The following is a 15188-nucleotide window of genomic DNA, read 5'->3' on the forward strand; positions in this document are numbered from 1 at the left end:
TACAGAGTATCATTGGCTCATTGAGGTCACAGTGCATAACATACTCTTGAAAGTGAGTTGCCTCTGCAGGTATCTGAGGGTTGCTATCTATTTGAACGTGGCTGAGCATTTCATTTTATCAAAAATGCCACCAAATGCTCATATTCTGTGTGTTCAGTGCAGTCCCTAGGACAAGTCTAATGAAGATATGTTCCAGCAAGGCAAAAAAACCTAAAAGGTTAAAAATGGAGAAATATTTACAACTTTCTTCAGTCTGTAAGGTTGAGTTTTCTGTTTTAGTATTCTTCAGTGCATTTTCAGAGAAAGGTTCCAAGGCTATGAGTATAAGCAGTCTGGTCCAGTCCCATACATATCCGCAAGCCTTTTAAAGCGAGGGCCCCAGTCACTGAGGTAATCATAGTTCTGGTCAGAGTTTGAGCTGATCGAATCTAAAGAACTGAGTGACTCTGCCACCGAGCCATTCCCCTCAAATGCGTATGTCTGCAGGGAGTCATAGGGTGGTGCACAGGGGTCCACGTCAGCTTCTTTTAGTCTTTCCCAGATAAATTCCCTAAAAATTACGTTATCTGGGATGCTTTTAAAAGTTGGTCTGCTCAGGAACTGAATCTCAGGTGTCACATCCCTTCTGGTCTTGGTGTCTCGGATAATGTTGAGGTTTCTCAAGGCAGCCATGTCAAAAGCCTCGGTGTCTTCTTCTCCACCACCCTCATCATCATACCTGACAATGTTCTCTCTGATATCTCTCTCTTCATCAAAAATGAGGGGCTCTTTTTTCCTTCGCCTCATAGTGACAATCAGCAAGACGAGAACTGGAACACAGAAAGACTAGAGTTTTAGCAATGCTGAAGTTTCCTCATATTTCTTCTAATGGTGGAAGTACTTATTAATTTATATGGCGAAGACCCAAGGACACAGCAGGCAATTTATGCAGTTAGATTTGAAACCTAGCAACTTCTGAAACAGCTTTTAAACCATAAGCTTTTTAGATGTTAGGGAATCTATTTCCAAAACCATTCTGGATTAACGTCTTCATCTCTAATTCTTTCTCTTACGCTGTCCACTAACCATAAATTTTAAGTCTGGTTTAGTCTGACTATTACAAACTCACAGCCATGAGATAAAAAAGGGCATTTTCCTGAACTCTTAATTGTCCAAGCGATAAGAGCACATTCATAACGTAACTGAATAGAATTTAACAACCATGGTTTGGGAAGTGACTGAATTAAAGTATATGGCCAAACTCTGCTGGAAAAGAATAAAAAACAAAAAATCGTAGATTGAAGAACACTGAATTGTTAAGCAATGTGTAAAATTAGGCTGTCTTAGTTCATGCATAAAAAATATCTAAGACCTCACTTTCCTATAAAGTGCAAAGTACTGTACTTCAGGTTTATGAATTACATCTAACATGAACTGCTAGGGCTGGAGTTTATTGGATTAGTCAGTTCTACAAATGTAATTATTTTTTTAATTGTAATCCTTAAAGTTTCTTTCAGCTTGAAAGCTAATACTAAACTGTAGCGACAGCCAAAAAAAACCTAGAGGAATTAACTCAAGGCTCGTCTTGTTCAAATACAGTTTTGGTAGAGAAACATCATTGCTAACACACAAAAATATGGAACTAGTATTATGAATACTGAACCCATCTGTGGGACATGATGGAGTGTGAATCATCCTCCCAGAAAAAGATTAATACTGTATTGTAGCATCTGGATAACATTTGCTGAGTTAATGATACTCCTAGAAAATAGCAGGCATCGCTATGACTGTAAAAATAACAGTACGTTGAAAAGTAAGTGTCATTCCACATTCAATTAATGTCTTCTGATTTTATGTTTATTTTTAATCTTAAGATTATGTGACATGCATTCATATGTCCAAGGTTTACTATCTTTACTTACAGTGCTTTGATATGCCAACTAAATGTTGTATAAACATCTGGAAAATCAAAAGCCCATATAGATAAAATTAAGCTTAGGCCTCCCTATGTGGTCTCAAAAGTGACCTCCATAAATTTTATAATGTAGGACTGAAATCTTGAAAGCCCTCCCTTTCATGGAGGAATTTTTAAAATCAGTATCAATGTAGTCATCATGAGGCATGATGTAATATTAGGATCACATGGTTAGAATAAACCAGTCAGAAACTGTACAGGCAGAAAACTGTATCATACGTCTACAGATGTTATGGTACTCATTTGTAATTGGCAAAAGCATAAGAGAACTTTAAAGGTGTTTAAAGCTGTCTGCAATTCTTTTTATTTTCCTTTGGAGCTATGTATGTCTAAAGTTAAAATTGGAACAAGTTTAACTTTTTTCTAAACTTTCTCACAAATATATTAGGCAATATTTTTTCCCCTTTTTTCAGTAGCTGCAAGGCACACATTTAATCATCCATCTACTAACAGATGCTTTGTGACTCTGTATTACCGCAACATCAGCACCACACTTTCACTTTTTTGCCCCTGGCACCTCCCTCGTTCATGCTTTATGTATTGAATTCAGAAGTCACTAGTTTGGGGCATTTTTCTGTGAACAATATTTACATAAGCACTTTGACAATATAGGATTTTGACCTTTAAAGTGGCTTTTGTGAAATTTCAAAACATTCTGATATTTGTATAATACAAATTGAGCTGTAAATTCTACAGCAGAGAACATAAAGTTGTCATCATAGAGACAACAATTGCACTTCACTCTAAATGTTTTCCCTTATTATGAAAGATATTTAAAGTGAAAGACAAATTAGCTTGCTGACAGTACAAATATACATTTAAGCCAAGATTGCTATTGACATAACTTTTTAATTATTAACATTTACGGCTACAATTTTTATTGCCACATAAATAAGCAGCTAATCATCTCCTTTACTCAAGTGTAAATGCATTTTCACACCACTGTCCCTCTTAACATACCTCATTTTGAAAGTTAAATACCTGCTAATAAGTGAAAAATATAAAATTTAGTAGGCAGGTCCGCCTAAAGGTACAATAAAAATCAAGATAAAATGAATGTATTGTATAGTATTCCTTTTATATCTCACACTTTCTTGAAGCAAAGAAAAACATGTAATCTTTCTAAAGTTTAAATATTTTATCATTTAGATGGCTTTATGAGATTATTAATTTCTAGACTTTCAAAAACCTATGAGCAATAAAGTTTAACCTCTAAATTAACAAAGCTGTAGCTGTATTTCTAGAACTGCAGACATGAATACAAGCCCAAAACAAATTTCACTGACATCTAAATCAAGTAAAAATGGTTTTAAAGCCTACCCATTTCTCATTAAGTTCTGGTGGATTTTTTTTCCCTGCATTTATCACTAAGCAGAGATTAAGTCAGTAATTAGTGACTGGCTGAACATCTAGAAAACCTAATTTTATGCTTTTTAGAGAAGTAGTAATGGAATGGAAAAGCTTTAGGGCCATATGTATTGGACATTGAGGCCACAAGTTTGGCTCCATACTGGTAGACTGAACTCATGCTGAAGAGATAAAATAGCAATACTGACTTCATATGCGATTTAACAAATAAATAAACCAATCAATATTAGAAGTAACTTATTATAAAGACTAGATAATCAGAACTAATAAAGATAGATCAAAACTAACCTTTTTGTTCTGATTTACCTGAATTGTTAGAAACGTTGATTTTGTTTAACAGGTACAATAGCCAAGAGACTATGTAATTTGTGTTTATATTAGCTGTGGTAACACTTAGTTATATCCTTCTGTCAGTATAGATGTAAAGATAATATCAGAAGTTTCAGTTCACCTAAATCAGTCTTTAAAAAAATGCCCTTGAATACAAGAGCAGATTTTTGCTTTGCCATTATGCAGTGTGCTTTATGGAATTATTATGAAATTTCCATTTTTGTATAAGCTGGTAAAAAGTCGGGTTTATGTCACCTGAGCATATATCTGTTTTAGTATTAATCTTCCCTTTTGTACTGAAGGCAACTGCAACATAATTGGAAGGAAGCCATAAAAGCCGTGAGACGACCTGAGGGAGAAGACTACATGCAGGGCTTTACAGTAAGGGACAGAACTAAATCGCAAGCATTATCATGCAGTGTATACGCTATACCCCTAAGCCTGGCATTTACTATAGCAATAAGCCGCATCAGCTGCAAGCAAATCTGCACATTGGTTTATGCCTTAGGTGTGTCATGATTCGTAAAGCTGAAGATTTGAGATCCTCAGCCATCTAAGCAGCACACTAATAACCTATTTAGTTATACCTTGCAGTTGCCAGTACAGTCAGATGAGATTTGGGGATTACCGAGGCCAAGACTCAGGAAACCTGCATTTAATTCCCAGTTAACAAGCTTCATATATGTGTTGTTTAATCCATTTGGACTGATATTTGCAAGGGATTGTGACCTTCAAATGCCCACACTAAGTGACCCTAAAAGGCTCTATAACTTTCAGAAAACAGCTTCTGCATTGAGTGCTCAACCACCTTTTAAATTACTTAATTTGGATACCACCAAATTAAAACAGCTATAAATGTATCACTCTTAAAACTGAAAGACCAAAACTCATGCATACTACATAGTCACACTCTGTACACATTTTACCTATTTAGAGAATGAGATCCTTATTCCTAGGACTGTTTCTTTTTTTTTTTTTTTTTTTTCCCAAATCACACAATTATGTGTGCTGATTTAATTGGGCTCTTGCAGGTATTGTGATAATAAATTCCTTGTCTTTCAGCTGAAAAAAATAATAATTTAAATCTGTGCTTTGAAGTTTAATCAATGTATTATTAACTTGTAAACTCTAGTACCACACTAATAGGAAGCTTTCTTTAGTGATTCAAAGAAAATAGGTAGGACTAATGGATTGTACTAAGAAGTATGGAAGACAAAAATAATGAAAAATCATTATGTCAATCTAGATTTCCATTGTTTCAATACAAAGACAAGCTTTAACCTCTCAAATATGATTGGGTTATCTACAGGTGAACATTCTTTTTTTGTGTGATTTTATGTACAAATTTTACACTAAACACTTGTCACAAAAACAATTATTGTGTCTGGAAGATGCTAACTGAAAAACAAATTACCTTGAATTAAATTACCATATAATTTTCAGGGGAGTTAAAAATTTTCTACTCATTTCTCTAAAAATTATCTACAGTCTAAAATGAATACAAACTAGCTTTTCATATGCTCTTTTTGTGAAATAAATTGCAAGCACTTTTTTTTTTTATTTTTTTTCTTTAAAACAGCCTCACTGCAGATTGAAAAATTATAAAGCTGTTTTTGAGTAATTAACAAAGTGGTGGAACTTTCTTATGGAATAAAATTTAGAATGTAATCTCCATCAGTCAATATGAGGAGGGGAAAAGATTTTTGTAAAATGTTTTTAACTTAAAAATCATTTTACTTTGAAAAAATAGTCTACAGCATGTTATATACAGTTATAATGAATTAGTATGATTTGGTAACATTCTTCCTTCTTAGTGTCAGTGAAAACATTGTGCTTATCTAAAACTGATTGGTTGCTTAAGTGAAAACGGTAATCCTAAGAAATCCCACTGAGACAATCTGAGCCTTGGTCAAGATAAATAGTTATTTATTAGACATAGGGAGGTATGGAGCAAGAACAAATATCAAGGTACATCATATTAACTTTAAGATGATAAGAGCTCATTGAGAATTCAAGATACTAGTGCCAGAATGCACATATCCATGACATTTATGCAAATCTCATGCCTCCTCCACTTTACAGCTGGCACTCACATTGAGATGATATTGACAAATGTGACTGGATTTGCACTGCAAGTTAATCTTGGGTCAGAAAAAAATTTTGCTCCAGTAGCCTGTCTCCTCTTTTCACTGACAAACTCTTACACAAAAAGGTGCATCTCTTGGTCCCAGCCCTGGAACAGCTTGCCAACAGCTGGAGCTTATTTTTCATGCTGTGCTAGTGGATCTTTAGGATTTTTTTCTCAGGAATAGATGTGAAAAGAAAAAAGAGAAAGTAAATTCCTAGCAGTACTACTATTCAGCTGGTCCCAGAAAACGTCTTCTAGCAATAAATGAGAGAATAAGAAAGGCTCTGGGACCAGACAAGCAACACTTGACCAGGGCAGCAGTGATGCTTTGGTACCTCTTCCTTGTGAAGACTGGCACCAGGCTGGGAACAAAACAGCAGCAGGATACAGTAGCAAAACGCAGGACTCCAAACCAGGGTTAGCATTCAAACGCAGCCTAAACTGCCTGAAGCTTTGAACTGTACCCAAAAGGAACAGTTTAGATTGGAAGTGATGACAGCACATAAAAATATTTATTCGAATGAACAGTGGTGATGCATTCAGACAGCTGAATTTCGAAGAACAATTCTTTGGCTAATAAAATCAGTGGTAAGATGGTCATAAGCCAGATTCCTCTTCAGTGCACAGGCCATTATTCAAACACCATGTTCAAGACCTTAACCTCAATTCTTTAGCAATTCTTTAGTAAAAGGTTTGGCGCACTAAAAATGACCAGAATAAAAACTCAGGCTTCTTGATTTACTGGTTGTATTTGAATCCTGGTGTAGTGACAATAATAAGCAAGTTATTGCCTGGTAACATGCTGTGTCTCCACTCCTTGCCCTTCTTTAAGACATGTGGCTTCTATTTAAAAAAAGCTTATACCCAGGTCAGGCTACAGTAGCTTTTTATGTAACCTTCAGAAACGTCCTTTTTATGTTTAACAGAAATGGTGACATTTCAATTTGGGATTAAGTGAATTGCTATTGTTACAGAAATTTCTTCTTAAGTACATTCAACTGAAGTTTTAAATGGGTGTTTTTCCAGTGATGCCTATACCAGTCGATATGAGAGAATCTTTTGTATATCTTTTTGAACTCAAAATAAAATTTATTTGGGTGCATAAATGGCCTAGAAATGCTAGTAGAAAAATGGTATTTAAAAAATGTTCATTAAAACTTTTGGCAATCATCCCCTTCCATTTCTCCTTAATCCTATGCCTAACCATGTGTTGAGTGATTTTAAACAATCTTATGTTGTTAGTTCTTTTTGTCACAAAGATGGAAAACTCTGGGAATGCCACCTCCTAGCCACAGCTATTGAGTAAGTCAGTTGGGTTCATTGCAGAGATGGTAACTTTTCTTACTCTCTAACAATGATGCAAGAGGATTTCTGCTTTTGTGTCCTTTCGAAATATTTGTAGTGGAAGCGACGTTTCCTTCTAATAGTTTACAGTGAGGTCAATCAAAGTCAATAAGAAGGGAAATCTATACATTGTTGAAATACTGCCATGAACAGAAGTGTGGACAAAAGACTCTTGATTTGACCTATTCAAATTACTCGGATAACAGTGACAGATAAATCACCACTGGGATTATTCCAACCTGAGGAGGCTATGGTCTTTCCTTTTCCTATAGACTGATATGTACAGCCAGGAAATAGAAAAATTGCTCCCTTTATAACAGCACTCAAGAAAATTCTTGTGTGCTGAATCGGTACCCTTGTTAACATGTGAACTTTCTGACAATAAGCAAAGTTGCACTTTTGCTCAGCTACACCTGCATCCTGCAGGTTGATCCCTCATTGTTACTCCTCAATTTGGGCCTTTGCTACTAGGCATGAAATCATAAATGCTAACCAAACTAAGGTGTTGATGCTGCTCCACTGTTTTCCACCATCTTTTTTCTAGCTGCCGTTTCAATGCACAACATAAAATCCAACTGTGCTACCAGTTGCAGAAGTAACAAAAGATCATTCTGTAGAAGATATTCAATTAAGTATGACACCCATCAGTAAACTACATACATTGTATTTACTGACTGTCTTTTGCTCTATGCAAATCCATAAATGTTTAGAAATAGTTATATCTCTGAAAAAGGGACACACATTGATACTGGTTGTACAGTGAGTATGCTAAACCTAATACTTCTATAAAATTCATTGTCTGTCTCTTTAATATTACACTTGACACAAGACATCTTTTTTTTCTTTTACTATTATTTCATATATACATCTGGAGGTAGCTTGACATAGAAAAAAACTATCTGAACTTGAAATTGTGAAACTATAGATTTTGTGTGTCTCATGATACAAAATGCTGTTCTTCCTGAAATGTTTGGTGTCTTTGTTTACAGAAATTCGGGCTGGGGTGGGGGACTTGTTGAAGTTTGTATACATATATATGTCTTTATCTTTTGCTACTATACATTGAACAGAAAATAAGGGTAACAAGAAGAAGACGTACCTAGCAGTGTCAAGACACAAGCCAATATTGCTATCAGGGCTCCAGTGCTAAGTCCTGCAGGCAAGATATATGCTTCTGCATTGCATGTCTGAGCAATACCATCTGCATCACAATCACAGACTCTGATGGTGAGGGTATTGGTGCTACTAAGCGAAGGTGATCCACTGTCCACGATGAATATTGGCAAGTAGAAAACAGACTGTTCCTGTCGTCGGAATCCATTTCTTCTGGTTAATACCGTTGCAGTGTTATCTGAATAAAGGAATAAAAACATAAATGTAAAATACATGACCTTTTTGAAAACACAAGCCTATAAACAATACAGTCCTTTACTTAGGAGACTTTAAAAACACATTTATATTATCTGTATTATTCCTGGTCACATATTTTTGAAGCTGCAGAGATAGAATCAGTTGAGAAATGATACCAAACTAAACAAAAAGATTTATATTTTCCACAAAAGACCATTTCAAAATTGCAGAGGTCTATTTGGTTTTAGTTAAGCTCACAGTTCCACACTCCTGATAGACAGTTGAAGATGAAATCGCTATAAAAAAGAAAAAAATTACCCTTTAGTGATCAGATTAAGTATCTATATGCCTGTTTCAGGTCTAATTTCCAAGGATCTATTTCCATTATTTACAGATACAGATATCATATTAATGGAAGGGATGAACATATTAATAGGAGAATAAGTTCTGACAATCAATGTAATCTGGTTTTAATGCAAAAAAAAATCCAGTTGGTGCACAAATACAGGTAGTTGCACATGTGAAAAAGACATGCACCTGTTTTCAGTCTCATCTGAGAGTCAAGGTGACTAATATCACTCTAAAATGTGTGGCTCAATGCTGCTCTGAGTTGGGTGATTAAAAGGTCCATGTGTTCCAGAAAATATGTGCAAAACTCACTGTGTTCAATACAGGTTGACAGCTCCTGAGAGGTAGGGAGTTACATCTCCTAGAATGCATAGAAAAGGTCGGTCGGTCGGTCAGTCTATCTATCTATCTACTTATCTATCTATTTATAGACAGATAGATGGATAGTTCTCTGAAGTTATCCTATTGTGTCATCTATTATGACCTATCTGGCAAAATACACAAGCACTTCTCCGTATAGCATCATATGAGATATGCATAAAATTCATTAACATCGAGAGGCAACTGCTGTTGTGTCTTGTCCACTGATTTTACTGGCATTGCTAGTCTATTATTATTTTTTCCCAATTATAAGTTGTCTGGAAGAGGGCCTGTCTTTTCATTAAACACTTTACAGTACTTGTAAAAATGTCAGATTTCTGAAGAGAGTTTTATTCTAACACATTTTTATTATTTTGATCATTATTACTATTACAGTCTTTAGTTTCAAACGGCAAGCTGCTTATATGAAGAAAATTAAGCATGTCAGTAACTACATGCAGGGTAAGGCAATAAATAGCTGCGTGAGAGAACTTTATTAGGTCACATGTTGTACTCAGTGAATGTTGTTCAAAGTCTGGCTGTACAAACAGTATCCTTTAGTCCACCATATGTCTGTTTTTTCTTGTTTTATTAATAAGGATGACTTTGTAGCTGTGGTTTAGTACTGATGCATAAAAGAGCAATGCAAGGGTAACATAGCTTGTATTTAGTTCTATTTGCCTCAGCTAATAGCTAAACTGACTGTTACATGCCCAGCTGCCCTACTATGCAGTTCAACTAATGAGTACACTAATTAGAAGTGTGTTCTCAGATATTTTAACTAACAGAAACGTGATGTCAATGGGTGTCTTTGCATAAGTCTTTGGGAAAACGGTCATAAGAAGTCTGTATAAATATTGTAGGCAGCTTCCATTATCAAAAGCATTCTTGAATATGCAGTATACTTACTGAAAAGACACGTTTTTTCTAAAAAAAAAAAAAAACAAAAAACCTCAACAAAACAAATCAAAAACCAAACCAAAAACCAAAACCAAAAAAACTCTTGATTTACCATGCACTCATTTTTTATGCCCTGAGTTATATTAACAAAACATGAATTCCTGGACATTTTTCAGTCACTGCCCCAAGGTAAAATCTAATTTAGATATAAACCTATAAATACAAGGAAAGAAATGTGAGAAGAGTGAGTGCTGGGAAAAAAAAAAAAAAAAAAAGAGAGAGATTTGAAGATGCTCAGTTTGTCTCAAGGCTTTAAATGATTCAAACAACAGCTTAATTCCCTTGACAAATGATCTACCAATAAAATTATTTTGCAGTCTGATTGTAGTTTAATTTATGTCCTTACCGGAATAGAAGTTCATGTAGTTCATAATCAGCATGGTATATTCAAAAGGAAAGATGTTAGTGGTGAATATTTACCCAACAAAGTGTCCTTACCTTTGTTGTCCTGCAGTGTAAAATTGTGGTTATTTGCTGCCTCTGCTGTTAAACTGAAGTAAAACTGATGGCCATTTGGTGGGTCATCTTTATCAATTGCACTGATTTTCTGGATCACCTGTTTTGACATACATCGGGGTTTCATTGTTTGGAATGGTAAGAAGCATAAATGTATGTACATTGTATAACCCCTCTATTACTTGTCAAAATATCAACCCTCCTTTAAGTCCTGCTCATATTACATTTTGGTTTTCTGATCTCCTAAGCATGTACAGGTAATATAAAAACTAAACTGTGACTTGAGTCTGCTTTCCCTGTACCAACTTTATTGGCCAAAAGCAATGATCTGCAAGGCCTGTGAAAAAGTTAGGTCCTGCCATTCACCAGCACTTGGAGTATAAACTGCATAGCAGTGGAAGAAGTCTGTCTTCTGGATGGCCCTTAATGCAGTTATCAGAGGCTTCAATCAGTGTTGTAAACTTTCGCAAGGAAATGATTATGCTTTGAAGCATTTTAATTCATGTACATTTTTAAAAATATAATGAAAAATAAAAGCCACGTCATAAGTATATTAATATTTTCTGGGATTTCTTTTTATTATTATCATCAATATTTTTCCAATTTCATTTTCTAAAATTCTGTCAAAATCTGCCTCTAAAAAAAGTGTCACCATTGCCTAAAATCCATAAAGAATGAATACTCAGAGCTAACAGTTCTGACTAGATCACAGAGAAAACAAACAGGTACTCTAATAAGGGCATGCATATACTGTGTTTCTCATGAACACAATTTAATAATCATAGCGTTTTCTGTTTAGCATTTAAATTAAGCTGTGATTTTGAAATGTGTAATAAACAACATCTGCTGCAAGAAGGACAATATTCTAGGAGAAGGCACAAAAGTGCAAAGTCTCCCAGGGAATATGTAGGTTCCATGTGAGTGAAACATCCACTTGTTTTCTGGGAGAGAGAAGAGTGAATGAGAAAATATTTTTTCTGAGGTCTTACAAAGTAGAGGAAAAGTGCAAATATGAGAGACACCAAGGATAAAAACCACCAGCTACTTTTAGTTGAGTGTAGGACTACTTGGAAGACATTTGGGGAGGTAAAAAGACCAAGGAATATGGTAGGAATACATTTCCCTTGTGAAATTGTGGCCTTAGGACCTGTACTTCCTAAGGGAAACAAGTGTGTACTCGTTTCAGGAATGGTAGGCCTTTAGTCTCAGAATAAGCCTCATGTTACAACTTCTCACTTCCTAGCAAAATTAGGGAAGTATGCATTCTTAATATTATTCAAAATTAGATGAGCTTAGCAAAATATGACAGTTATATCGTTAAGAAAGCCAGAGATTTTAACAGTACCTTCAACAAGTAATTTTTAGACCTGAGTCTTTCTCTTCGCAGGTATGGTGAAGATGATAGGGTTTGATTAATATTTGCTTGTGCTACACATCAAAGCATCATTTGTACTGGCATAAGCTGATTATATTTTATCTTAAAGCTGGCAGGCTTTCATAAGGAATGGCTGCCTATCTGTTAAAAATGAACATAAAAAAACTATCAATCCATACCTGACCAGGTTGAGCATTTTCACAGACCGTTGTCTCATACTCCATGGCAAACTCAGGAGCATTGTCATTGATGTCAAGGATTGTAATGGCTACATAACCTCTCCCAATCTGTGCTGGATTCTCTATAGGAAAGAAGCCAACAAAACAATCAAGAAGAGTTCCTTGCAAGTTATTGTTTGGGTTGCTACATTTTTCCTTTCCATTCTTCCTTGGCATATACATGTCAAATCAATTACAATCCCTCCTAGAAAGACAAATTAAGATCTTGGCTTGATGTTCTGGACTTAGTGGTAACAGTGTTTATGTTTTCAGACGGTTCAATTAAACTAAGAATTTACTCTCAGGGATAAACTGAAAATTTAACTCACTAATCACAACATCAAAACACATCATATGGGAGGAAAAGAGCAAGATGATGTAAAACCATCACCAAGGGGTAGCTAACCAGAACAACACTATTCATATTGGGAATGGCTTAAATGGGTTAAATAAATTTTTGTTGCAATTCAGATTGATCAGGCTATTAAGAAATTTAAGACAGAATTCCATCAGCTATGACAGAAAAATGAAAGCTGTATTCCCATGCAAATCCCACAGTATTTAAGGTGCACACACAACAGAGTATTTCAATACTGTCATTAACATCTTGAACACCTTAAGTATGAAACACATTCTTAATCTGATTCACATATATTAGCTAAAACATGAATCTGGTCATGGTCCTGGTTGTTATCATTTAGTCTTAAACAGGGTTTTTTTTAGACTAAACATAAAGGACATCAGTGTGTACTATACTTATTTTGCTAGATAACACTTCTGTTTTGGAGGAGGAAAAGAGAGATTGCATTAGCTTTTTACCACGAGTGGTGATATTACTGATAAAGCAGGGCAGAATGAAAAACTCTACAAACCTTCAAATACATATCTATCTTTTTATAGGGTATTGCAACCACATTTTTGCAAGTACTATAAGTATTTAAAGTAATGCATCCAAATGTAGATCAAAAAGTGTTTTGTTTTGGTTTGTTTTTTATTCCACATGTGAAATACCAGAGGAGTAAGCAATTTGACACTAAATTTTGTGACACTTTTTCCTCTAATGATCTAAGCTTATTGAAAACCAAGCAGTCCATGAACATAAATTAAAGCATCATGAGGTATTACTTGTGCTCCTAGACTCTCACTTGTGTCAGGTACGCCCCTTGTCTATCTTGTCAATTTTGTTACTATCCAGGAAAAATTTTTGTTTCCATGCTGGCCTCCTAGACCAAAATTCTGCTCCTGAGAATACAAGATAAATTCATACAGACAGTAAATGATAAATGTTAGCTTTCAGGTTAAACATTAAATTAACCTTACTGAAAACAAGAATTGAGGATTTTTAAAATAACAGGCCAGAGAACTGATAACTCTTTTATTATCACAGCCCAACAGAGTAGCAATAAGGGTGAAATTTGAAGAAATAAATTCCTCAAATATAAAAGCAAAAATATGTAGTTTTTCACAGAATGTATTCAGAGCTGAGCAAGTTCAGGTTTGAACTTGTATTAACAGAATTCTTGTTGTATGCGCTTGAAGGGTTTGATTCTTCAACACTTTTCATCTTACACCAGAAATAATATCAAGCACAAAATATCCTCTGCAATCTAATCTTAGAGTCAAGAAAGTGAAACCACACAAACATTCATGTTCCCTCTCCTACATACCTTTTAAGAATGCTATGGTTGATCAGCAGCAATCAACTCTAAGTGAGTGCCATCACTAAGATGGACTAACTGCTTTCCTCTATAAGCCATATCACTTATCCTTTAATGATGCTTCGTCTGAGACTGCTGACTTAACATATTTCATCTTCCTTTGTACTTGTTTTTCAGAAGTCAAAAGAATACACAAGGTGTGAGGCAAAGGAAACAGCAAATACTTAATCTGTTGTACTTCTTAATTTTTATCATACAGGTTTCTTTTACATTGAGTAAGAAGTTATTTTTATCTGCCATGGCCTGAAACTGTCACAATTTCTCTCAAGGTAGCTGATCACAACCAAGCCTGAGGTTTTAAACATAAACAGTCAATAAAATCTTTAAATTGTTACTTACGACTCTCCATAGCCAAAACTGTGATATTATGAACAGCATTAGTTTCCCTGTCCAAAGATTTGGCAGTTGTAATGACTCCACTATTAGCATCAATATTGAAATACCTCTCCAGGTCAGTGTTTCGATCTATTGAGTACCTAAGTAAAGGATGAAAGAAAACTTTTGATTTATGTTCAATTACAGCTTTTAAAAATGTTTCATTGATTTCTTATTAGAAAGAAAGAGTTTCCACTGTTTCCCCACTTTAAGCTTTGTTTTGTCCAGTTTCTTTGGGGTGTTGAGAGAAGCAGAGCTGTATGCAAAGGCAAGAGTTACTCAGCGACCTGTGCTGACAGTGGTGGGCTGAATTCCCACAGTGTCCTCTTAAGAGAGGTTATAGGAATTCCCCTCTCTTTTCTTTTTCCTCTCTGCTGTAAGGCAAGCTTTCATTTAGTCATGAAATAGCATCCTCCTGAACCCCAGCTAAGGAGAAGATGAGTTGGAAGTTTGCTATGTGTCTGTGCCAGGCGGGCGCTGCTCCCATGGGGGTTGGCAGTCTGAGCACAGAGCTTTCTATCACCAGCAGAAGAACCCCTGAGTTACCCAGAGCTGCAGGGGCACGGATAAAAAGAGACATGATGCAGAGTAGGTCAAGGGATTGCATGTCATCACTGTCAGTTCCTGGTGCTTTACTGTCATGAGACAAACAGAGGTTCATGTCCTTAACTCTTTGGCTTAACATATTTTTTACCTCCAAATTTGTTTCAGGAAGGGGAAATGAGCTCCTTAGCAAACAGAAAATAGAATAAAGGAAAAGATCAAAATGCTTGTAGGGGTTTTGCTTGTAACACTTTTAAGAGATAGGGACAGTTGATTAAGCAGATTTAGATTTACAACTGGAATATTATTGACATTCAATTTAATATTGGGTTAGACTCTTGCACTCTCATTTAGATCAAGT

The 15188-nt window shown here is 35.3% G+C and overlaps 1 protein-coding gene across 1 annotated transcript in view; it reads right to left on the reverse strand.

Moving 5' to 3' along the window:
* Positions 1–251: 251 nt before the first annotated feature.
* The window catches only part of CDH7 (cadherin 7, type 2), a 71599-nt gene continuing 56662 nt past the window's right edge, over positions 252–15188 (reverse strand). The window contains exons 7-11 of the mRNA XM_009889058.1: positions 14249–14385; positions 12153–12274; positions 10581–10698; positions 8224–8475; positions 252–809 (exon numbers count right to left, since the gene is read on the reverse strand). Of these exons, the coding sequence (XP_009887360.1) occupies positions 316–809; positions 8224–8475; positions 10581–10698; positions 12153–12274; positions 14249–14385 (1123 nt within the window). The 3' untranslated portion in view covers positions 252–315. The remainder of the gene's footprint in view (positions 810–8223; positions 8476–10580; positions 10699–12152; positions 12275–14248; positions 14386–15188) is intronic.

This window comes from Charadrius vociferus, unplaced genomic scaffold, assembly GCF_000708025.1.
Source record: "Charadrius vociferus isolate BGI_N301 unplaced genomic scaffold, ASM70802v2 scaffold65, whole genome shotgun sequence".
NCBI classification, from domain to species: domain Eukaryota; kingdom Metazoa; phylum Chordata; class Aves; order Charadriiformes; family Charadriidae; genus Charadrius; species Charadrius vociferus.